Genomic DNA, 25,506 nt, shown 5'->3' on the forward strand with positions numbered 1-25,506 from the left:
TTTGGTAAACTACACAGTATCTCTCTAAGCTTCCATTTCCTCATATATAAAATGGGAATAATATCCAGCTTTAGGAGACATTTCCATCATTAAATGTGACCACAAACACATGGAAAACACCAACACAGTCCCTGGCTTTAAAGAAATCACTCAATCGGAGCTCTTAATGTGGACATTTCCCTTTCCATTCTCCATAATCAGTAAGCTATGCAAGATGCATGGACCTCTTTATTTTTTTCTATACATCTCTCTGTCTGAATATTTAATTCATATGAACAGCTCATTCTCCAAAAGTGGCAGAGTACAGACAGTTTAGAATGGATTCCCAACACTGGATTATTTACATTTCAAAAAAAGCAACATTTTCTCTTTTTATTTTTAGACTTTATTTTTTTTTAATTTTATTTTTTGTTTTACTTTACAATACTGTATCGGTTTTGCCATACATTGACATGAATCCGCCACGGGTGTACATGAGTTCCCAATCCTGAGCCCCCCTCCCACCTCCCACCCCATATCATCTCTCTGGGTCATCCCAGTGCACCAGCCCCAAGCATCCTGTATCATGCATCGAACCTAGACTGGCAATTCGTTTCTTACATGATAGTATACATGTTTCAATGCCCTTCTCCCAAATCATCCCACCGTCTCCCTCTCCCACAGAGTCCAAAAGTTTGTTCTATATATCTGTGTCTCTTTTGCTGTCTTGCATACAGGGTCGTCATTGCCATCTTTCTAAATTCCATGTATATGTATTAGTATACTGTGTTGGTGTTTTTCTTTCTGGCTTACTTCACTCTGTATAACACGCTCCAGTTTCATCCACCTCATTAGAACTGATTCAAATGCATTCTTTTTAATGGCTGAGTAATACTCCATTGTGTATATGTACCACCGCTTTCTTATCCATTCATCTGCTGATGGACATTTAGGTTGTTTCCATGCCCTGGCTATGATAAACTGTGCTGCAATGAACACTGGGGTACACATGTCTCTTTCAATTCTGGTTTCCTCAGTGTGTATGCCCAGCAGTGGGATTGCTGAGTCATAACGCAGTTCTATTTCCAGTTTTTTAAGGAATCGCCACACTGTTCTCCATAGTGGCTGTACTAGTTTGCATTCCCACCAACAGTGTAAGAGGGTTCCTTTTTATCCACACCCTCCTCAGCATTTATGCTTGTAGACTTTTGGATCGCAGCCATTCTGACTGGTGTGAAATGGCATCTCATTGTGGTCTTGATTTGCATTTCTCTGATAATGAGTGATGTTGAGCATCTTTTCATGTGTTTGTGAGCCATCGGTATGACTTCTCTGGAGAAATGTCTATTTAGTTCTTTGGCCCATTTTTTGATTGGGTCATTTATTTTTCTGGAATTGAGCTGCATAAGTTGCTGAATAAAAGCAACATTTTCAAAGAAACTATTTATCACTGGCCTTGGGGAAATAAAATTTTCAGTCTCCAAAATGGTAAAAAAAATTACTCAAAGCTTCCATCTTCTTCGGATCCTTTATTATTTTCATTTTTATTATTACTACTTTTAAAATTATTTTATTTCATTATTTTACATGAGTAAATACTAGTATATTGCAATAAAAATTCAGATACTGAAAAAGCTAGTTTTTTGGTCCTTCTACTCTTTTGCATTCTAATTTGGATCGTCCCCTGATTGTTGAAATAACTATTGTCTAAGTTTTTATGTCCATCCTTCCAAAACTGCTTCTACGCATTTATACACATATATGTGCTTGAGTATATGTATGCATGATTTTGTGCTCTGAAATACAGAAATTTTGTCACAGTATACAAATATTTTGTACTCATATTGATTTTTGCTCAACTTTTAAAAATATTTTCATAATGTTCAATATCATGATTCACCTTACATTAACCATTCCATTCTTGATGGGAACATCAGAAACTAGAAACAAACAAACAAACAAAAAAAAGCCAGTGACTTCTGTATATTAGCATTGTGCCGTGCTTAGTTGCTTAGTCACGTCTGACTCTTTTGCGACATCATGCACTGCAGCCTGCCAGGCTCCTCTGTCCATGGGGATTCTCCAGGTAAGAATACTGAAGTGGGTTGCCATGCCCTCCTCCAGTGAATCTTGCCAACCCAGGTATTGAACCCGGGTCTCCCACATTGCAAGTGGATTCTTTACTATCTGAGCCGCCAGGGAAGTCCAAGAATACTGGAGTGGGTAACCTGTCCCTTCTCCAGGAGACCTTCCCAACCCAAGAATCTAACTGGGGTCTCCTGCATTGCAGGTCGATTCTTTACCAGTTGAGCTACCAGGGAAGCTCATATTAGCATTATATCTTACTTTATCACTGATATCACTGAATTCTCTCATTAGTCCTTCAGTCAGTTTGCTTGCATTTCCAACTGTTAAAGCAAATAAAATCATCTATAAACATGACAGTTTTGCCATATGCTTTCCATTTTCATGCTTATTGTTTTTCTCTTGTTCAATTGCATTGGCTACTATATCCAGTAAAATATTAAATAATAGTGGTGATCATAGATATCTCATCCTTACTTTAATGAGAATACCTCTTATGTTCACCTATTAAGTTTGATGTTGGCTTTTGGGATAGATACAATTTATTATCTTTAGGAAATATACATCTATCTATTTTTGTATCCTTTTCAGCTTATAAAATTATGGCTTTCCTCTTTAGATCTATTAAAAAGATAAAATAAATGATTGGATATCCTAATATTGAAACTTCAATGCATACTTAGAATATATCTTAATTGGTCATAATATTTTACTCTTCTGTTTATGTGGCTGGATTTTCTAATAATTATTTTATTTAGGCTTTTTTGCATCCATATTCATAACCCAGATGAAAAACAATTATTTTTCTCTGTAATTCTTATCAATTCTTCTATAAAGATTTTATGCTCTTTATAAAAATAATTTGGAAGTACTCATTTATCTATTCTCTGAAACAGTTTAAATAGAATTAGAATCATCACTGTGGTGTGTAGGAGCCAGCTTGCACTGACTCACAAGATCAGACTGTGTATATTTCTTCAAAGTCCACAGTAAGTAATATCACATATGCAGTGTAAAATCAGTCATGGTGAAAATATTCATGCCACAGAAACTGGCAGTCTACACACATGGGGGCATACCTCAATGGCCTAGTGGTTTTCCCCACTTTCTTCAATTTAACCCTGAATTTTGCAATAAGGAGCTCATGATCTGAGCCACAGTCAGCTCCAGATCTTGTTTTTGCTGACTGTATAGAGCTTCTCAATTTTCAGCTGCAAAGAATATAATCAATCTGATTTCAGTAATGGCCATCTAGTGATGTCCATTTGTAGAGTCGTCTCTTGTGCTTTTGGAAGAGGGTGTTTGCTCTGACCAGTGCATACTCTAAGCAAAAGTCTGGTGGACTTTTCCCTGCTTCATTTTGTACCCCAAGGGCAAACTTACCTGTTACTCCAGGTATTTCTTGACTTCCTACTTTTGTATTCCAATCCTCTATGATGAAAAAGGATATCTTTCTCTTTTTTTTTGGTGTTAGTTCTAGAAGGTCTTATAGGTCTTCATAGAACTGATGAACTTCAGCTTCTTCAGCGTTAGTGGTTGTGGCATAGAATTGGACTACTGTGACGGGGAATGGTTTGCCTTGGAAATGAACCTAGATCACTCTGTTGTTTTTGAGAATGTACTCAAGTACTGCGTTTTGGACTCTTGCTGACTCTTGAGGGTTACTCCATTTCTTCTAAGTGATTCTTGCCCATAGTAGTAGATACAATGGTCATCTGAATTAAATTTGCCCAGTCCCATTCATTTTAGCTCACAGATTCCTAAAATGTCAATGCTCACTCTTGCCATCTCCTGCCTGACCACATCCAATTTACCTTGATTTAGGGATGTAACACTCCATGTTCCTATGCAATATTGTTCTTTAAAGCACTGGACTTAAATTTCACCACCAGAAATATCCACAACTGAATGTCATTTCTGCTTTGGCCCAGTCTCTTCATTCTTTCTGAAACTATTTCTTTGCTCTTCCCCAATAGCATATTGGACATGTACTGACCAAGGGGGCTCATCTTTTGGTGTCATGTCTTTTTGTCTTTTCATACTGTTCATGGGGTTCTCAGGGCAAGAATCAGTTCAGTTCAATTCAGTCACTCAGTCGTGTCCAACTCTTTGCGACCCCATGAATCACAGCACACTAGGCCTCCCTGTCCATCACCAACTCCCGGAGTTCACTCAGACTCACGTCCATCGAGTCAGTGATGCCATCCAGCTATATCATCCTCTGTCGTTCCCTTCTCCTCCTGCCCGCAATCCCTCTCAGCATCAAAGTCTTTTCCAGTGAGTCAACCCTTCACGTGAGGTGGCCAAAGTACTCGAGTTTCAGCTTTAGCATCATTACCTCCAAAGAAATCCCACGGCTGATCTCCTTCAGAATGGACTGGTTGGATCTCCTTGCAGTCCAAGGGATTCTCAAGAGTCTTCTCTGACACCATAGTTCAAAAGCATCAATTTTTCGGCGCTCAGCCTTCTTGACAGTCCAACTCTCACATCCATACATGACCACAGGAAAAACCATAGCCTTGACTAGATGGACCTTAGTCGGCAAAGTAATGTCTCTGCTTTTGAATATGCTATCTAGGTTGCAAGAATAGTGGCATGGTTTTACATTCCCTTCTCCAGATGACTACATATTGTCAGCAAGTTTGGAAAACTCAGCAGTGGCCACAGGACTGGAAAAGGTCAATTTTTATTCTAATCCCAAAGAAAGGCAATGTCAAAAAATGTTCAAACTACTGTACAACTGTACTCATTTCACATGCTAGCAAGGTAATTCTCAAGATAGATTTCAACTGTATGTGAATTGAGAACTTTCAGATATACAAGCTGGATTTAGAAAAGGCAGATGAACTAGAGATCACAGAGAAAGCAAGGGAATTCCAGAAAACATCTACGTTTCTTCATTGACTATGCTAAAGCCTTTTACTGTGTGGATCATAACAAACTGTGGAAAATTCTGAAAGAGATGGGAATACCAGACCACTTTTCTTGCTTCCTGAGAAACCCATATGCAGGTCAAGGAGCAACAATTAGAGCCAAACATGGAACAACAGACTGGTTCTAAATTCAGAAAGGAGTATGCAAAGGCTGTATAGTGTTACCCTGCTTATTTAACTTCTATGTACATGTGTTGCAATCCATAGGGTCGCAAAGAGTGGGACAGGACTTAGTGACGAACAATGACAACAATACATGTGAGGGGAGAGGTGTTTCTTTTGTCAGTGTTTTGTGTGTGTGCATGTGTGTGAGTTCACAGAGACTCCGTTGTTAAATACTTAAAAGAGCACTACTCAGTATCTTCTAATGTTTGATAAAATTACCTAACCTTGGTGCTTTTTTGGGGGTGGTGATAGGTGCTTAAAATTTTAATTAAATTTTATTTAATTTAGAAATCAATGTGCTTCCATTTTCATCTCTTCTGGAGTCAGTTTTGGGGAATTATATATTTCTAGAAAATTTCCACTTGGTCTAGATTTTCAGACATTTGCACAGGATTGAGAAAAGTTAGTTCTCATGATTCTTTTAATTTTCTATTCTTTCTGTGGCTTTTAATTTTTTATCTGCTGCTGCTGCTGCTAAGTTGCTTCAGTCGTGTCCGACTCTGTGCGACCCCATAGACGGCAGCCCACTACATATAAGCAAATGTATATTTGCATTCTGTTTAATTTGCTTGAATATGTTAGTGACTTCTAAAATTTATCTTTCGTTTTATTCATTATACTGTTTATTACAGTATTATTACATATTTACAAATTTCTTACTGTTCATTAACTTTAAAAATTCATTTCTCCCACTTTCTTTCAGTTTACTTAGCTGAGTGCTTATGTCAGATGCTTAATTTATCTTTTAGACTTTTACCCTTTTTACAAAAATATATGTACTTAAAGCTGTTTTCTACTGAGAATGGTCTTAGATCTATCTCATAGGTTCTTATAGATAATGATTTCATCATCATATTTCTCTGGCTATTCTATAGTTTGAGGTTGTATATTAACTTTGACTTCAGATTTAGTAGTATTAGAAAATTTCTGGATGGAAGGGCTTTCATAATCTGATTTTCTTATTAATTTATAGTTTTAATACATTGTGCCCAGAGTTTTTTGTACTACCTCTTCCCTGGAATTTACTGAAATTCTGCTTCTGAGCAATTATATTACTGTGGAAGACTACAATTGACCAAAGTGGTCAGAGCACTATTTTGGGTCCCACAAGCTCTTCTAGAATTTTGCCACACCCCATCAAGAGGCAGAATTTATTTTTTCTTCCCATAAACTTGAGCAGGTTTTCTGTGACTATCTTGACGAACAGAATGTAGCTAAAATAATGCTACATGACTTCGAAGACATAGATTGTAAAAGATGATATGGCTTTTGCCTGACTCTTACTCTCTCATAATTTCTTTTGCTCTTAAAACTTAACCACTACAAGGAGGTGTTCCAAGGCCTAACTAGGCTACAAAGGAAGACCACACAAAGAAGAACTTAGGTGCCCAGTAGACAGTCATTATCATCTGCCAAGCAAGTGAGCACACGAGTTTTCAGATGATTCCAGCTCCCAGACTTCAAGCCTGCTGTGAGGTACCAGACATATAGAGCAGAGATAAGTCATTCCTGTTGTCCTCTCTGGAATTTCTCACCTTCAAAATCTGTGGACATAATAGACTACAGTCTCGTGCCACTAAATGACTCCTCTGACTCATTTAAGGCTCTTATGTTTGAATGTTACCTTATGATATTTAGATCATAGCCACTGCTCTCTATCTGTACCAGCCTTTTTTAAACTTTTCTGAATTAATTTATTTATTTTTCTCTATATAACATAGAGAATTGGATCTTTATGATCCAATCTGAAAATCTTTTAAATAGATGAATCAAGCACATTTTTATTTTGTCCTGTTGCAGACATGATGGGCCTTAGTTCTATCACGTTATATTTTATAAAAGTGAAACTAAGTTGTGACAAGTATCTTCTGCCTTGCAAATCCTAAAATATTTAATATCTGGTCTGTTACAGAAAAAATTTGCTAATCCTTGATGTAAATCATAATATTGGCTGCAAATAATGCTGTATTTACTGCTATCTTTATTGTTCTCACTTTTGCTTTTTTTTTGCTGTTATAGTACATCTTATCACTTTGGCTAGTATCTCAAGGGAAATATAGAATATTCCTTAGCTGCCTCTTCAGGGAGTTTGATTAGAATATTTTCAGTCCTTTATTCTTCTCTCTGCAGGTTGCTGTAGGTTTCTGAGATAATCTTTATCAAGTTGGGGAAATTACCATCTATTCCCTGTTTGCTAAGAGATGTGTGCCAAAATGGTTATTAAATTAATAGGTTTCTCCCTCCCTTCCTTCCTTTCTTCCTTCCTTCTCTCCTTCCTTCCCTTTCTTTTGCATCTATTATCACGATCATATGTAATCTATTTTCCCTTTTAATATTCCAATATGACAGCCTTACTGATACATTCTGATAGTAAACTATCCTTTTGAGGTAAATGTTGCTTGGTCATAAGTAGTATTTTTTAATACATTATTAAATTTTATTGTTAATTTCTCATTGAGGATTCTTTTACACACATTTGTAAAAGAGATTGACCTACGGTTTCATTTATGACTCAATTTGTGGATAGCTTTTGGGATTATTCCATGTATTCTTTTTATAAAGAATGTTCATTCTGTTTGCTGTTTAACCAAATGTACATATTGTGAAGTTTATTGTCCATTACTTGTAATTTTCTACGGAAAATACACTAAAGATTTCATCTGTGATTGTAATTGTCAGTTTTATCTAGTATTTCTAGATGTTTTTGCCTCATGTATTTCAACACCATGTTTTTACATGCACTGAGATTCACAATTGTTACAGCTTCCCATTATATCTTCTTACTTATATAAAACATCCCTCTTCATCATTTTAATAATTGTCTTCAGCCCTATTTTGTGATATTAACATTGTTATTCCTGGGTTATTATCATGTATCAACTTTGTGGGTTTTGTGGGGGGTTTTGAAATTCCAGTATTTTTCAAGTGTCCTATGTCATTTTATTGTATATATCTTTTTTAAAAAGCATTTTATTTTATATTTCCTTTTTTTGTTAACCAAATCTATGAGTACTCTGTCATTTAATTGACCCATCCCCACTCATTATGGCTATTACATTTGTGCCAAATCTTGTGATCTGACTTATTCTTCCAGTCACTCATACTTAACTGCTCTGGCTTGGCGATAGCTTTGTTGAGCTATTCCTGAACTAAAGATGGGGAAGGCATATGAGTAGGTTGACCTGTATGACTACCCACTGAAGAGACCTACCTTGTTTGTTGCTATGAAACTTCCAGTGGTTCCCTATGCTTAGCGAGTTCCTGGAGCTAGTCTTAACATTTTAAAGCTCTCTTGCATTTATTTTAGGCTGTGGTTAAACCTTTCAATTATATCCATCTTACACAAAGTCTACATAGTTTCTGATCAACAACAGTATTGCTTCTTGTTTTCAGTTAGTTGTTGGTTAGAGTTTTTTAAATTCCCAGTGTACCGTAGTATAATATCATTTCCACCGTATTTGCTAATGCCTTAAAATTACTTCCTGCCTCAGTCACAGTAAATGGCCTACAAGATGCTACAGGTTCTGACCTCTGATACTGTTCTGACTTCATCTCCACTCCCTGCAATCCACCTTTCCCTGCTGGATTACTTTACTCAGCCACACTGGCTCATGAAGCTCTATTTCATGTATACCAGGCAGGCTCCTGTCTCAAGACCTTGCACTTACTCTTTCTTTTGCCTGAATAATTTTCCTCTCAGATATTCTCAAGTCCCTGACTCTCACCTTAAAGTTGTTACTTCAATGCCACTTCTTCAGTGATAGCTTCTTTGCTATCAAGTCTCAAATTACCAATACATACTCCCTTATCTCTTTTGCCTGATTTTCTTTTCATCATATACTTAACTCTAACAAATGCAGGGGTAAGGAGGGGGAGCTTTTCTTTCTTTCTTTTTTTTAATCTTAGTTATTGTCAACTACAAATTGGCATTTGCCAAGAGCCCTGCCAGTGACTGAACAACATTTTGCCAAGGGCATTTTGCCATCTACCTTTGTGGAGACTGTGCTGTTGCACTGAGGACCTTCAACACCCCCTGAGGGAGTTCAGGGTGGAGTGAAGCACTCTGTGCTCCAGGGAATCCGTCGAACAGGTCTTTAGAAAGTTAGATAATTTCGGGAACTGATTTCATGATCCCAATCCCAATCTCTTCATATCTAAAAAGCACTAAATCCCTTCATGATGACATCAGTTCCTCCTGACTAGCAGAAATTTTGTAAACTGAGTGCTTAATTGTACTGAATTCCCCCTTCATCAAAGTCTTACATATTGACCTTCCCCTGACTCTTTCGAGCAGTCTCTCAGAGCTATCTAAGGTGCTGTCTCCCAGGCTGCAGTCCTCATCTAGGCCTAAATGAAACTTAACTCACAACTCTCAAGCTGTGCATTTTTAGTCAACATTATCATCAATCCTTTTTCTCACCAGAATGTGATTTCCCTTAAGACTGAAAGCTTTGTCTGATTTATTTGTCCCTCTATCCCTAATGTTTAGAACAGTGCTTGAAATAAAGTGTATGATCCATTTTGTTGTAGTTTCTAAGTTGTATCCAATTCTTTTGCAACTCCGTGGACTATAGCCCACCAGCCTCTTCTGTCCATGGGATTTCCCACTCAAGAATACTGGAGTAGGTTGTCATTTCCTTCTCCAGGGGATCTTCCTGACCCAGGGATTGAAGCTGTGTCTCCTGTATTTGAAACCATTTACCTCAGATTGGGACTTGAACCCATGTGGCTGGGACTCGAATCCAGCCAAAATCCACAGTACCGGTTTCAGGACCTAATGAAGCTCAGGTTCTTGATATCTCACTGCAGAAAGAATTCACTGAGAGACAAAGTGATAGGTAAGAAATTGATTTACTCAGATTCAGAGAGAAGCACACTTCACAGACAAGAGTGTAAGCCTTGTAGAGGGCCAGTGCAGCTGTGAAATGTGACACGGTTAGTTTTTGTGGGTTGGGTAATTTCATATGCTAATGAGTGGGAGGATTATTCCAACTATTTTGGGAAAGGAGTGGAGATTTCCAGGAACTGGGCCACTGCCAACTTGCTCTTTTGACAGTGCCTTGGAACTTTCGTGGTGTCTCTGGGTGTGTCATTTAGCTTGCTGACTGAGGATCAAGGTCAAATCAAAGTTGTATAGTCTGCCATCTTCAACACATTTGATTCTAAATATTGTGTCCTTGGGTTTTGTCATTCTTTCAAATCTTGTGCCCTTCCCCTTTCCCTCCTGTACACACTGGCAGGTGGATTCTTTACCACTAAGCCACCAGGGAAGCCCATATGACCCATAGACACTTGTTTAATTAATTAATAGATTTCTAGGGATTCAGAATAAGAAAAGGAGGCTGTCGAACATGTCAGTATGCTGTTTTAATTCTTCCTGTGCTTTACAATCTCCCAGATATGCCTGCACTCACTGCCCTGACTACCCTGTTCTCCAGGGGATTTCAGCTATTTGATTTGTACACTTACGAGGTAAGTTCTAGGAAGATTCCAAGGAAGCAGATGAAGAAAGGGAGAAATCAGACATGAAAAGATCTCTATTGAGTAAAAACACAAAGTTGTGTGGGAGAATGGTTATATGGGCTTCTTTAATCAAAAACAAAGAAAGGGACAGCATCTTATCCGCTTTGACTCTCCTTGATTTGGAAAAAACTGATGAGGTAGAGCAAGATAAATAAAGGAATAAAGAGCTAATCCACAAGGGAGAACACTGTTTTATTGCTCTTACACAGATGTCTGTCCTTACAACACAGGATTTTTTTTTTTTTTTTCTTTCCGGGAGGGTGGGAATAGGGGTAAAAGAGCAACAATTTAAATTGGAATCTCCAGGCAGTCTGTGTTTGGGAATTAGCATTGCATTATTTTCCTGGCTCCCCACCCCCTCTTGTCTTTTAGTTGAGAAACATTTGCCCTGGAACAGTACACAGAGTTTGCATTAGCATCCCTGAGGATAGAACTTTGACCCCACAGACTAAGGAAGCCACAAATGGAAAATTCCAAGTTGCTATACTCTTTTATTTTCATGCTAATGCTTCTACAGAGAGTATTTAAAGAAACAGATGCACAAGAATAAAAAGAGTCCAGGACTAAGAACTCCTCTGACAACAGAGGAGTGTTTTTCCAGCATGGTCTTATATCTGTTTGTTCCTGCAGAAGTCCAGAGGGGTCAAGGTGAAACCCTGGTTTCATTTTATTAAAAAAGCTGAACTCTCATAGACAAGAAGAACTCTGGATCTGTGTTTCAAATCCTGGTCAGATTTGCAAGTTGTGTTAAGTTTCATTTCACTTCCTTCAGGCTACACTGTTCAACTCTCAAAGATGAATGAGCACACCCTTCAGTAAAAGGCACAGGGGAATAAGGATTTCTCAGTCTCCCTTGCCAGTCCACACCTGGTCTCAACAATACTCACCCTTTCCTTAGAGCCAACCCAAAATGGCACACAGTGTACTTCCAGTCCATCAGCTACTTTCCTCATATTCTGTACAACAACAATTAAAAAAAAAAAAAAGCTTTTTTTTTTTTTTAAGAATAACTTTATCCTGGGATTAAATTCTCAAGTTGAAGACATATCAGAGCACTGCACTCTGCAAAGCCAAATACTCTCAACATTCTCCTTTTGATATACAAACAAAACATTTTACTTCACCACAGGCATGCCCCGCAGAGCAGCAGCATCAAAAGGTAGAATTCTAACTAGCCCCTGCTTTGAGGTTGCTTGTCACATGTATTCCTCACTTGGATTATGGCCAGAGATTAAACAAGAACTCCACTTGGTCTCTCCCCAAGTTCTCTTTAACACTGTGAAACAGCTTTCCTTCAGGATTCCTCCAAGTTTGTCAACTATATGAATTGTTTCATTCCAGTGGTTGCTTTAGAACTTTTATATTCAAAGTGTATGGGACCAACAATTGGGCAGAAATGTAACAGCAGAGAAGTAGGGGATGGAAGATTTATCCTGAAATTGTGTTTCTGTATTAAACACATGTTTGTGTTTTTAGGTATCTATGTGATGACTTGGAGAAAGAGGTCTTAGATATTTAGAAGCAGAGAATGGAAGGAATAAAGCCCTTTCTTTAGCAGTGGCCACTCCGTGTGATAAGACAAACCTGGCTTTCTCCTCTCACCTATTTGCTTTCCACTCAGTTCTTACCTTCATCCGAGGCCCCTGCCCCATACTTCCACCCTCACTCAGCTCTCCCTTCCCTGCACTCTTGGATCTAGCTTAACCACTGCCTTCCATGGGTACGAGTTTCCTTCTCCAATTAGACTACAGGATTCCTGAAGGCAGAGCTCATAGCATCTTTTGCACTTCCCACAACCTCCAGCACAGGGTTCCTCTCGAAAAACCCATGACTGGCTGACTGATTGAAGAAACAGAAATAGGCCCCTGCAGTGACCTGAAGCATATGGAATTCTGATTAAGGGAACCGAGGAGGCAGAAAGCCCAATTCCACGCCCTTCATAAAGTATGCACATCCCAACAAATCCCAAGTTATTGGAAAAGTAACAGCCCCGTCCCCTGACCAACCCCAACCAAGAATTTCATTAGTATGGATAAAGATCCAGAGCAGTAAATATTAATGGCTGGAAGGGGGAACAGGAGGACAGAAGGCTGAACCAAGCAGGTGTTCACTCACTCAATTTCAATCCACTTGCAGCCAACAACGTCATCGTTTGGCCTTCTTGAGCTCGCAGACAGGCCATTTTTCATGATTTTACCATTTCTGGCCAAATGCAAACTTTTTAATTAAATGGACCACACAATTCCAGATGTTTGTTTATTTGTTCCAAAAAAGGTTGTAAAAGCTCTACATGAGGAAAAAACCTGAGGCAGTGGTAAAGTTTTCTATGAGATGAGGAAACAAATGAGTGGGAAGACCTCAGCCTGGGAAGTTAAGGTTGGGCAGAGCTCTCAGCAGAACGATCTAGACCAAAAGCATTGGCTTCAAAGAGCTCTCCTTCCAGAAACCCAAGATTTGGGAATAAGACACCCTGGGCCTTTATTAGTTTTTATAAGAATGCAGCTCATCTTGAGCCAAAGGTCCAAACGAGCACACATTTTTGCGGCTGCCCTGCCTGCTTCTTATATGTTTGTTCCTGTTGCCATGAGCTCCACTACATTAATTTCGGCAGTCTTCCATTTAACAGGCCAGATTACAGCTCATGGCTGAGTGACAGTGGGGAATCCTGCAAGAGGGAAGGGAGAGGGGATACAGGCAGAGACTGCAGCTTCCCATGAATCAGGCTGGCTTCCTCGCAACTGTCTGTCCTCTGGTACCCTCTATCTCTGAGTATACTCAGTCATTAAATTAGCCAATTGCATTTGTTACAGAATGGTTCTTATATTCTTTCCACTATTTGCCAGCCACTCCATCCTGCAGCATCAAATGCTCGATTATTTCACTATTACCCTAATTGATTCTGTACTTTTAACTTTTGGTTTCAAAAGCAATATCAGAAATACTCTGAATAACACAGGGAGGAAAAGTGTTGATTGTCCATTTTCTCTGATACCCGAGCCAGGGATACCCTGAAATCAAACCTGTAGCAACCTCAAACCACAACTCCACCGTGGCCAGAAGTTTCCCTTACATCGCCCCCACCCCTGCTCCACTGGCAGTGTTCTGACCCCAGCTGTGCTCCCCATCTGTTACCAGTTGTTTCCTAAATTACCTGTGCTTGAAACCTGCTCTTTAGAGGCAGTCACGTAACTTGGTGTCAAGAAATCCAAAGCCTCTAAAACTGGGCCACACTCCCTTCAAGGCAATCCCACAATGGCCTTCTCGAGTCCTGGCTCTTTTCTTTCCAATCCCCTTACACACTCCTTGCAGATTAATAACCACAGAGCAGAGCTTTAAATCAAATCTAGATTTAAATTCTACCTGTTTGAGGCCTGTCCTAACACAAACTCATTCTACATAAGAAAACTGATTTCTGAATTTTTCAAAACTGGGTCCCTGCCTCCAATGAGTTCTATCTATCCTCAGGTTTTCTTTACCCATTTTCTTTTTCTGGAATGTCCTTCTTCTGTCTTCCACCTTTAGCTGTCCTTCAAAGCTCAAGGCCAACACCTAAACAGTCATACCTAACTACTCTAGCCTTTACTGATTTTCTTTTCTAAGCGTTTTTAACACTTGTGGTCTTTACCAAGTAAGGGGACTCTTAATTAGATATCTGTTTTGTTAGCATTGCTTCATTTTTGATATGTCCTTAATCAAACTATAAATTCTTCCAGGACATATACCATGTTCTCTGTTTCTAAGTTCTCCATTCACCCTAACTAACATATACTTTGTTCACAGTGGATAAAAAATAAAGACATACTGGAGGACTCCTTGAATGCCGGTGCTCAGGGCAAGATCTGTCATCTCAGGAGTCACACCTGACCACATCCCCGCTCTTCCCTTGCAATGGAAGGCAGAAAAACCAGCCCCCATCTTCAAAACTTCAGGACATTTCATCTCCAACTCTGTCAATTCCAGACCCTCCTTTTTAAAAAAAAAAAAAGATAGAGGACCATATTTTTGCCACTATTTTTACTTGGTCTGTCTGTTGGTGGAAGTGTTACCCTTTTGACTTCTCATCCTACAGAAGTAAGGATTTTTACTGTTGGGAGTGTGGAGCAAGATTCCATTTTCCCCTCCTTGCTTCGCTTCTGGAATGAAAGAACCAAGTCCATAGCCCCTTTGTGTCTATGAGAGCACCACAGTTCTGCCCAAAGAGTAGAAATACAGCAATCACAGAGACTGCAAATGAAAAATCATCCTTGGAGAAAAAGGATAGGAAATGGACCCCTGTGGATTTCAAATGCTTAAAGGAGGTTGCTTCAAGTTCCTGGCTAAAGTCCATGCCAGTCCTGGTAATAGTCTAACAGATTCATCCATCTTCAGATTCCACTTGGCTTGCTCTTCCATCACTGACAGCCTCCCAGACAGCGAGAGCACACATGTACATCTATCTATATATATGCGGAAGTTTTAATCTACACCACCCTCCATTCCAATCCACCCAGCCTTGCTCTGCACACAGTGAAGCTATTGACCCTGCAAAGCAGCAGGGAGATGAATTTGATGACCCAGACTAGAGTTTTTAAACCATTTCAGCAAGGTCTAGAATCAAAAGAAAGTACAATTTATTCAGCACTTAGTAAAGTCCTTTTACTTAGGTACAGAGCGCACACACTGAAAATAGACTCCCGCTGCCACACAGATAAAATAAACCTGTCAACCACTACTGTCAAATCACTAGTCACCTCGATTAAATAAAGGAAAGTTTAGCATCTCTCAGCATCTGAGACTTTTACCAAGATTCTAAGCCCATGAAAGCATTATGAAGGGAAGAAAAAACTAAAGTGAGGGCTTCTGTTGAAAATGTCATCAGAGGAACGTATTTTACATAATTAGAAAATGCTAATAATAGCTCTGCACAGGGAACCAACACACTCTGCCCCCATACATAGAGGGCAAAGCCGCAACACACAGAATCTGAGACAGGGGAGCCGAGACTATGCAGTTGTTTGGCAGGACCCGCAGACCAACCACGTTCCCCTCAGCGAGGAATGCTCCCATAGCAACTGCCAACTTCTCATTTTCTTTTTCAGTTTTCTTCTCTCTGTCTCTCTTTTTCTCCCTCTTCCTCTGCTGCTATCCCTACTCACCTCTTTGTTTCTTTTTATCCACAGCTTTCCTCTGCTTTCCATAGAGGAAAGCTGGATCCATCATGCTTCTCTGAATCTTCAATGAATCAATCGCATTTTCTGAGAAATCATCTGATGGTTAGCTCCCTTGAAAAACTAATCAAAATATTCTGGGAGAACAGAAGGCCCCAAATAAACAGGTCACCTTGGTTATGAGTCTAATCTTAGGTGAGAGCTACCTGGCAGAGTCAGCATAACCATGGGATTGCTTACACCATCTTTTTAAATGGTCAGTGAAAACCAACAAGCAATAGGCAAGAAGACTTCTTGTTGCTGAACTGGTAAGAGTTCAGCAAATAAATACACCTATTTCCCTTGAGTCTTTGTTATTATTCTGTGTAGATTCCATTTATAATGATCAAGTCTACTTAAGCCTTCACATTCCCTGTGGGTTGACCTTAGCAAGATGGTAGAAATATGAAAAATAGAAAAAGGATTTTAAATTGTCTGAAGGAGAAAGACTGTTTTCAAATCCTATAAGCTAAAACAAATTATGATGAAGTTTGGTTATCAAGCAGCCCCATCTTGAGCTTTCCTGGAAGTATTCTGCTTGGTGGCATACAGTTTTTGTGGCCAACATCTCCCCATCCCAAACATCTTCACCTACGTTGACACATCTTCATTTATATCCATTTAATTTCCCTCTGATTCATTTCACTTTGGCTTATTTAAATAGTTAAAGCAAAACTCTCTGCATTTACGACTTCTTTGAAAATGTGTTTTATGATATCTCAAGCTAAAACTGTTTAAAAAATAAAAATAAAATATGCCTGCAGTTTTTCTTTCTGTCTTTTTCTTCTTTTTTGGATGACACTCATTGAGCTGCTTCATGGAGAAATACAGAAAAATCAATTGCTAAGCATAAAATGCAATGCACATTAAGGAAACTGTGAATGATAACTAATTATGATAAGTTGCCATGTAAATCACTCTGTAACAGTCCCAGCAATCAATTCCCAATGCAAATAGACCAAGCCCCTGGTTGGAGAAGAGGATGAGCTTCTTACAACTGTGTCAATAAAAATAATGGCAAGGTTTCCAACAACTCATAGAAGTAGGGTATTATCACCCCCAAGCAAGTTTTCATAACAGATTCCCTCTCAGCTTCTTGCTCTCTTTCATACTTTCAAAGTCCAGTGCGTAATATGATAAGCTAACTATGGTACATCTTCCAGGTTGTTTAATCACTGGGAGGTGGGGGTAGTAATAATTCAGGGTTGTTCACTAGTTTTGCAGTTACTTTGCAAAATGAGTGTGTGCATACAACTGGAATGAGACCCTCACCATGATAACTGTTGGCAAGGTAGGATTACGGGAGATGTGCCGACTTGTCTGTTTTAATAGGGCACTGCCTCTATCCACTCCTGAGGTTTTCTCTACAGATCAGAGGAGAAACTAGAAACTACATTTCCCAAAATCCCCTGTGTGCATGGTTCTTGGTTAGAGCAGGCCAACGAGAGAGACAGTATGATTTGGAAATCCAGAAAGAAGACTATGTGGGTAGTCCATAAAGTCTGAAGAACTGAGTGCTGCAGACTGAGAAAGTAGGAGATGCCCAAGGATTTCTGAGATGCACAGAAATGGTCCATCAAGCTCTTAAGAATCACAGGTCTCAGAGCCGAGACTCGGGGTCACACATGCCCTGTCAGTCCTTTCTTGCATGTGTAAGCCTCTCCTTCCTTAAAGTCTTTCATAATTTGAATAGTGTGCATTACATTTTCCTTGTCTGAATTCAGACTGGTACCAGAGCATTTTCCTCTTTGGCTTTTCAAACTGTCTCTGCTTCTGCATGTATAGATTTGTAATTTTTTAATAAAAGGGTGTCAGAAAGGCGTAACAGGCAATTCTTTTGACAGAACAGGCAAGGATGCCATACTTTGTCACGGCCTTCACACGGGCTTTGGGAATGTACCCCGGACAGCGGACAGCTCCAGGCTGTGCCTTTTCCTGCGCGTTCTCTCCTCTTTCCCCCGGCACAACGCCACAGTGAATCCTGCATCTGATTCAGGCATCCTGTGTAAAGGACAAATAACTGGGGTGGCCTGGGATCCAAGGACACAGAGTCTGGATGTTTTCCTTTCCTATGTTGCTGAGTGATTCAGTCTTTCCTAGCAATTGTTGCGGGTGTCTTCCTCTGTTAAATGAGAACAGTAATATTTACCCCTCCGCACCTTATTGGGTGTATTGATGGTCTCTGCTCTAAATAGAAATGTTTTCCCAAAATACACAATGGTTAATAAAGATGCAAATTCTACTTCTAATAGCTACTAGATAAAAAGTAGCAATATATGGCTTTCGGGGGTACATCCTATGGCCAGGATATATTGAAAGAGACATTTCTCTCACAAACATTTCAACATTCCTCATAAATGTGGCTACCCACTGAAGATGTAGCGTGCAGACCATCACTAGGTAGCAGCTGGCATCACTGATACACCACCATGTCCCCATATTTTCAAGACATGCTCAGAACTAGAGGGGAATTCTCAGAGAGATTTTAAGTGGACTATTCGAAAACTCTATCTTTACCACAACCTGCATCTTATTGAGAGTCCAGTCCCTTCTCTGAGAGCTTCTGTACTAGTACAAGAATTCCATAAGTTGCTTTAATTCATCCTATTTCTTTCCATCAGCCAAACATCAGAGTCTGCAAACTATGACTTCAAAATAATGATCTACTTGGAAGTTATGCAATATGGCTAAATGCTGTCTGGCAATGAACCAACAGATAGAGCTCCCATCCAAGATGACTTGGGTTTCTGAAAGCAACAGAGTTGAGGTCTGCCGTTTCTAAGACTGGCCTCTCCCTTCAGTATGTGCTCACCCCCAAAGGCAGATGGGTCTCCTTCCTCAGATGCAATCAAGTTACCTTGCAATATATGTGCAACCAGGTACTTAGATAACAACAAGAGGTACCAAAGTTACTGCCTTTACCCTGGGTTTCTATCACTCATCATTTACTGAACAAATATTTATGAATCTCTGATTAAGTAGGAGGTCCTGTGACAGGCACTGAAGATACAGTGGTACGTAAACAAACACCAGGACCTCCAACCTCCACCCAACCCCGATCTCCATCGAAAGCTGCCGTCCAGGAAAACAGCCCCTGAAAAGGGAAAACTGACCTAATGCAAATGGATAGAGTGGGATCAGAGGAGCTTTCCTTGGAGCTGTGGTGTTTCAGCTTATACCTGAGTAGGAGTTAGTGATGTGAAAGAAAAGAGTTAGAATCTATATTGCCCCTCAGGGAGCTTGTGCCTTTATGAGAAGTTCAAGACATACACAGACCTGACCTGTGTTATATAAAGTAGAACATAAGCAACTACACAAAAGAGATAAGGGCTTCCCAGCTGGCTCAGTAGCAAAGAATCCGTCAGCCGATGCAGGAGACACAGGTTCACTTCCTGGTCCAGAATATTCCCCTGGAGAAGGAAATGGCAACCCACTCCAGCATTCTTGCCTGGAAATCCCCATGGACAGAGGAGCCTGATGTGCTACAGTCCATGGGGTCGCAAAGAGTCAGACCCAACTTAGCAAATGAACAACAACAAAGGAGATAAAGAAGGGGAGAAATTTCATGAAGGTACAATAATTAAACATCTCACAGAGGAAGCACAAAGCACTGGGCATCACTGTCTCTAGGAGGTTTGGATTATCTATACATTATAGATGGAAAAATAGAGTCCCCTGACTCCTGATCATTATTCTGAGCTCAGACTTCTCTTGCATTCGAATCTACAGTCCTTAGGACATGGATCTCTGGCCTATCAAACTCGACATTGGAAGTTACATAAAAGGACAAGCACAGGGAAAATGGCATGTATAGAAAAATAGCAATTTGTACATGAACTACTACCTACCAGTTTGTGTAGTCGCTGGTGCGGAATGAAAAGAGATTGGGAACCAGATGAATCAAAAATTATTTGCAAATAGAATTTCCACTTAGGACTGTACAGACTGAGTTCAGACATCATGGAGGATTTCACCTGGGAAACAACTGGTGTAATTTGCCTTTATAACGTGGAAGTATCTCTCTGGATAAATGTTTGTAGGCCGTTTCCATGGAAATATTAACAAATGACCCTCGAGGAGTTTGGTGATCTAAGGAATCAGAAACTTAGAATAATTTCTTTAACTTAAATACAAAAAAACCCACAAGATGTCATTAAGTGGTTTCATTCTGGCGCTGAAAACTATTGTTTTCCTCATTTGTCACTGCATGATTCAACCCAAGCTGAAATATATTAGTCTTATATTTTCCCTACGCATATCAGCCCAATAGTAATTCAGCCTAATGGGCATCTTTGGTTCTCTCTTTCTGGTCTCCTCATGACCGTAAGTCCAAAGACCTGGCCATCATTTCATGATGCTGACTTGCTTTTTCAACATCCAAGTACTTAGCAATGATTAGGCAACAAATGTATTAAACGTGTATTAATTGCTCAGGAAAATCAAGACATCTGTCTTGGCTTCCATTAAGCAACAGTTTTTCCATTGGTGTTATACTCTGATGTCATTCAAGAGTGTCTATTTTAACCCAGACCACACTAGGCATTTTTCTGTATTCCAAATATTATCCAAGTATCTTCAAAACTTATTGCTTTATATTCCTTTTCTTCAACATTCAGATTTTTTATTTTACTGTTACAATGACAGATGACCTTTGCTCTGTTACTAATGACTATCACTTATTTGATCAAGTCCTCCTGTTGTAAAATCTCAATTTCATGGGCAGATGAACTGAAGCAGACTTGAGGGCTCTGAGACTTCAGTTTCTATTCATGTAATCAACACAAACTCAATCAATTCAATACAAGAGTCTAATAAATAAATCCATGAGACTATGATGCAAGGCTTAATTTGTTATTCCTTCTAGACAGGGTATAATAATTTGTGTAGAGGAATCCCCCCCACCCCTGTGAAAAACAGTCTCTAAAGGGATATACTCAAAACCTTCATAAGAATATTCAGATCTGTTCACGCCCCTCAAAAACACATTGGCAGCTATTTTTGCCACTTGACGTTGAGCAAAATTGATTTTCACAAATTGCACACATCCAGAATGGAATCACAACTGAATCCTAATTAAACCAATGCATATTAATTATGTGTTAATTAATATTAATTGTTAATTAATTAATTAAACCAACTCCACTGAATCCAGACATCAAACAGAAAACACAAGTCCAAGTCACAGATATCTGGAATCCTACCGAATGTTAGTGTATCATTTACCCAAAGCCCCCACGTCTCCCTAGAGGGCCAGTTCCATCACTTTCTGATAATCTCTACAGACTTGGCTCCTATCCACCCATCCTGCAAGGCAGCTTGGATGACAAAGCTGGAAGAGCCCTTATTCAGTGTCCCTTGAATTTCCAGGGGAATTTCATGCTTGGGGAAGCAATGTTTAAAAGTACGTAGAGCCCTCAACTTAAGCCTGTTCTTACTTACCCTTGGAAGGTAGATTCATAACTATGAAATATGACTGTGGTCATAACTAGAATAAAAAGGGGTAAACATATTATATCACATGGCCTCTTCCTGTCCTAACCAATTACAACAAAACTGATCACATGGTCCTTGGTTTAAACAGCCAGGTTGGAGATAAAGCATGTTTAAACTATATTCCTTGCAGACTCTAGAGATGACAATAGAAATTCAAGGCTTTGAAAGAGCTAGGTAAGCCAAATTAAAATTTCAAGGATCAGAGGATTCAAGGAAAACTGCATATTGATTCTATCCTTTTAGCTGTAATGTAGAGTTCACTCATTTTGAAATTACAGATTTCAACTATAATACTCCCAAATAGTGACACTTTTACAAATATTAGTGAGTTTCCCAATTTCTCTCCACCACTTTCTCTGGAGGTAATGACCTCCTTTGTAACTTTTGAGTGTGATAATCTCTTTGCTTAAAGAAAAAAAAAATCACAAAATTATATTCCACCATAGACCTATTTGCCTTCCCAGTAGACTGCCACTAAATTCTATTTAATATGAGTCAAAATTACTAGGCTTGACAGGTATGGTTTTCTCATCACAGACTTGAAAAGCACTTGTTCCATCCAAAGTGCCAAGGCAGCAGTAATGATCCCCGAGCTCCGCACAGCCCGGTATCTCTCCCTGCAGCCACAATATGCAATAAAAAGCAGGGTTCCTACCTCGGTGGCTGGTGAGTTCCCTGGAAGCAGAAGGCAGGGGTGTGTAGCGGCTCTTAGGAGAGACAACAACGCTGTCACTGGAGGCCTGTGTGAAAAAAAAGCACATCAACATGAGCAACGCCAAAAACTAAACACTTCTGTTTACCCAACTTGTCTCCTTGGGATCTGGGTTGGGAGAACATGTTATGGACCTAGGCTCCTCTTAGGAAGCAAGAGCTGTCTCTGTTGAGATAATATTTTGGTAAGTGTTGGGTCAAATACAATGCTTTGAGGGGACTTGGTACCAGTGGAAGGGATCTGAGACAGGGGATGGTTTGTTTATTGAGTGGAATTTTGAGGAGGAGAAGGAAAAGAGATGTTGAGGGCCGGAAATGATGCAGACTTAGATTTCTGTCACAGTTATTCCCCAATAGATTGCTACCCAAAATTCCCACAGATTAAACGCTTACTGTACATAGATTTCTACAGAACCAGTGAAGAGGCTGAGCTCGGCCTGCAGGGTGGATGGGACAAACAGGGCTGGTTTACTGGGCCCAGTGCAGCATGGAGACAGGGGAAAGGTGAAGACGTAAGCAGCATGAAGTGACCCTAGAGAAGCATACGTGATACCGAAGACCTTGCAGCTGGGGTTGTGACTACATTTAACGAAAGCACTAAAAAAATCATCTGAAATTTGAAGTACAATGGTTATCAACAAAACTTTGCCATTTGGAGGGCTGAGAGAAAATGATATGAAATCTATCTGTGAAGATGCTTTTTTTTTTGCTACATGCAAAGTTATTTAACCATCCACCTTGATATGGTGTGACCCAGGCTGCTCTCTTTCTCTAATTAGTGCTACACCCATGGGGGCTAAGGTGTGAGGAAAGACCACACCTGGAGAGCCAGGTGTCACTCAGGGCTTCTGACCAGTATGTCATATTCAGAGTGAGGTAGCGTGGAACATGAAGCATCACTACTGCAATTCTTACTGAGACTTCTGAATCAAACACTACTTTTTTTTTTTTTAATATCCTAAAAAGAACACCTGCTAGGATCAAAATCCTAAGCTTACAACCTTTCCAAGCTTCATGAAAAAGTAAATTTCATTAATGCTACATTTTTCTTTCTGGAAAAGGAAATGCATTCTATGGATATATTTGCCCTAGTAGGAGCAGGCCTTTTCTCCAAAGAGATTATAGACATTATAGGAATCAAAACTAAGTAGGAGATTAGACCTACTTGCTAGAAAAACCCTTTAAACTCTGTTTCTGACATTTGAGATGTTTGATTAAGCGGCTTTCAGTGGAGACTTAGAGAAAGAGTTCTGAATGGTGCAAAAGCAGAAGCTATGTCCCTAAGGTAGAGACAGATTTTGGGTAGCATTACTTAACTCCAGCAGCAAGAGAAATATACTGTGTTTAAAGGTTGATCCAAGGGTATTGGGTTCAGAAAGATCAAAGTTCAGTCACTAAGAAAAACCTTTGAAAAAGTACCTAAAGACTTTTTCAAATGCTGTAATCATATAAAACAATCAGCAATTAGATTAAAATTCAAACACTAGAATCACCAGGTGCTTCTCCATTTGGCATTCAAGGTCTCCTGTAATCCCTGTTTGATCAATCAGTTCAGTTCAGTTCAGTTCAGTTGCTCAGTCGTGTCCGACTCTTTGCGACCCCATGAATCGCAGCACGCCAGGCCTCCCTGTCCATCACTTTGGAGTTCACTCAGACTCACGTCCATCAAGTCAGTGATGCCATCCAGCCATCTCATCCTCTGTCGTCCCCTTCTCCTCCTGCCCCCAATCCCTCCCAGCAGCAGAGTCTTTTCCAATGAGTCAACTCATTTCTCATGAGGTGGCCAAAGTACTGGAGTTTCAGCGTTAGCATCATTCCTTCCAAAGAAATCCCAGGGCTGATCTCCTTCAGAATGGACTGGTTGGATCTCCTTGTAGTCCAAGGGACTCTCAAGAGTCTTCTTCAACACCATAGTTCAAAAGCATCAATTCTTCGGCGCTCAATAGGGCTTCCCTATTTGATCAATGAGACACAAAGATAATGTTCTAAGCATGGCGTCTATTCATGTGCTGCTCCTGCTTGAGGCAGGGGAGGAGCAATGGGGGTTGTCCTTCCACAGATCTACTATTCTTCCTCTGCAAGAGGCCAGAGCTTCGCTCCCTGTCAATGTTTCTGCTCCATCTCACTGCTAAAAAAGCCTGAAAATCCAGGATGAGTTTTAGGTTGCTATATTGTGATGTTTCTTGGTACTTTTAATCTCAATTTGGGCTGTTGACAATTTGATGACAGCTTTTCCTAAAATTACTAGAAGAAACTACCTTTCAGCAAATATCTCTGACTGGGCAAAACATTCAAGTTTTGTAACCAAGAGTAAAATAGTGATTTAAGTTTTATTTCCAGTTTTAGTCAAAGCAAAAATTGTGCGGCTTTAGTTCTGTTTTGCAGTCATCATTCTATGCCTAGCATTTAATTACTTTTCTGCTCAGTGTCCATTTATAAACTCAAGTCATGGAAAACAATCCAGGAAGAGAACAATTTTGCAAACTATGCCTTTTGGTGAGACTTTCGTGGCTGGATGTTTGGGAAAACTGCTACAAACCAAGATTCTAAATACCAGTTCTTTGACTTGACTTTTAGCAAAATGAAGTCCATGTGATCTTTTTAATAGTGATGTTGAAAATTATGCTTAGAAGCTTGATTCAGAAAAGCACAATCCTATGAAAGAAGTGGATAAAACAGTGTCTTAAATATGCACATTACCTGTCCCTGAATAAAGAACTACCCTTTAAACTGAAACAATATACTCATAGTATATCAAGAATGAGATAATAGAAACATTAGTGGACATTTTTAAAATAATGTTTTCTTTTATGTGGATAAAGCAGATATGCCTAAAATGGGATCAGGAAAATTGGGGTAAATCAGACTCCTCAGAACTACAAATGATTCTCAAATCTTTAAGTACTTGGCAAATTTTCTAACCATCCATGGCAAAAAATTACATTTTCACATTTTACTTTATGAATCTCCCTATTAGAGGATTTTTGTAACATCTACAATAAAATATTAGCATTCAGAATATCTGTCTCTTAATAAATAAAAATGTAATAAAAATGGACAAAAAAAAAAAAAGACAATTCAAAGAAGAGAAAACCTGAGTGGCCAATAAATAAAAGAGAAGATGGTCAAATTCACTAGCCTTAAGAGCATCTCAGATTAAAACAAAGTACAATTTTTTTGTTCATCATAGTTGGCAAACTTTTAAGTTTCATAATAAAGAGTGCCATAGAGAACCAAGGGCAACAAAACTCCTAACCTCTCATCTTTTGCCAGTGGGAATGTACATTGGTTCAACCACTCAGGAGAGTAATTTAGCAATATCTAATAAAACTGAAAATTGGTACTGCAATTCCCTTTAAAGTATATACACTATGGAAAATTTTACTCAGGTCTGTAAGGTAGAACATAAAACAATGTTTATTGCAGCATTA

The 25,506-nt window shown here is 39.3% G+C and overlaps 1 protein-coding gene across 2 annotated transcripts in view; it reads right to left on the bottom strand.

The window, feature by feature from the left end:
* The window catches only part of LRMDA (leucine rich melanocyte differentiation associated), a 1,204,472-nt gene that overhangs the window by 247,513 nt on the left and 931,453 nt on the right, over positions 1–25,506 (bottom strand). For both annotated transcript variants that reach the window (XM_068982759.1, XM_068982760.1), the window contains exon 6: positions 22,020–22,104. In XM_068982759.1, coding sequence (XP_068838860.1) covers positions 22,020–22,104 — 85 coding nt within the window. The remainder of the gene's footprint in view (positions 1–22,019; positions 22,105–25,506) is intronic.

Source organism: Capricornis sumatraensis, chromosome 10, assembly GCF_032405125.1.
Source record: "Capricornis sumatraensis isolate serow.1 chromosome 10, serow.2, whole genome shotgun sequence".
Taxonomy (NCBI): Eukaryota; Metazoa; Chordata; class Mammalia; order Artiodactyla; family Bovidae; genus Capricornis; species Capricornis sumatraensis.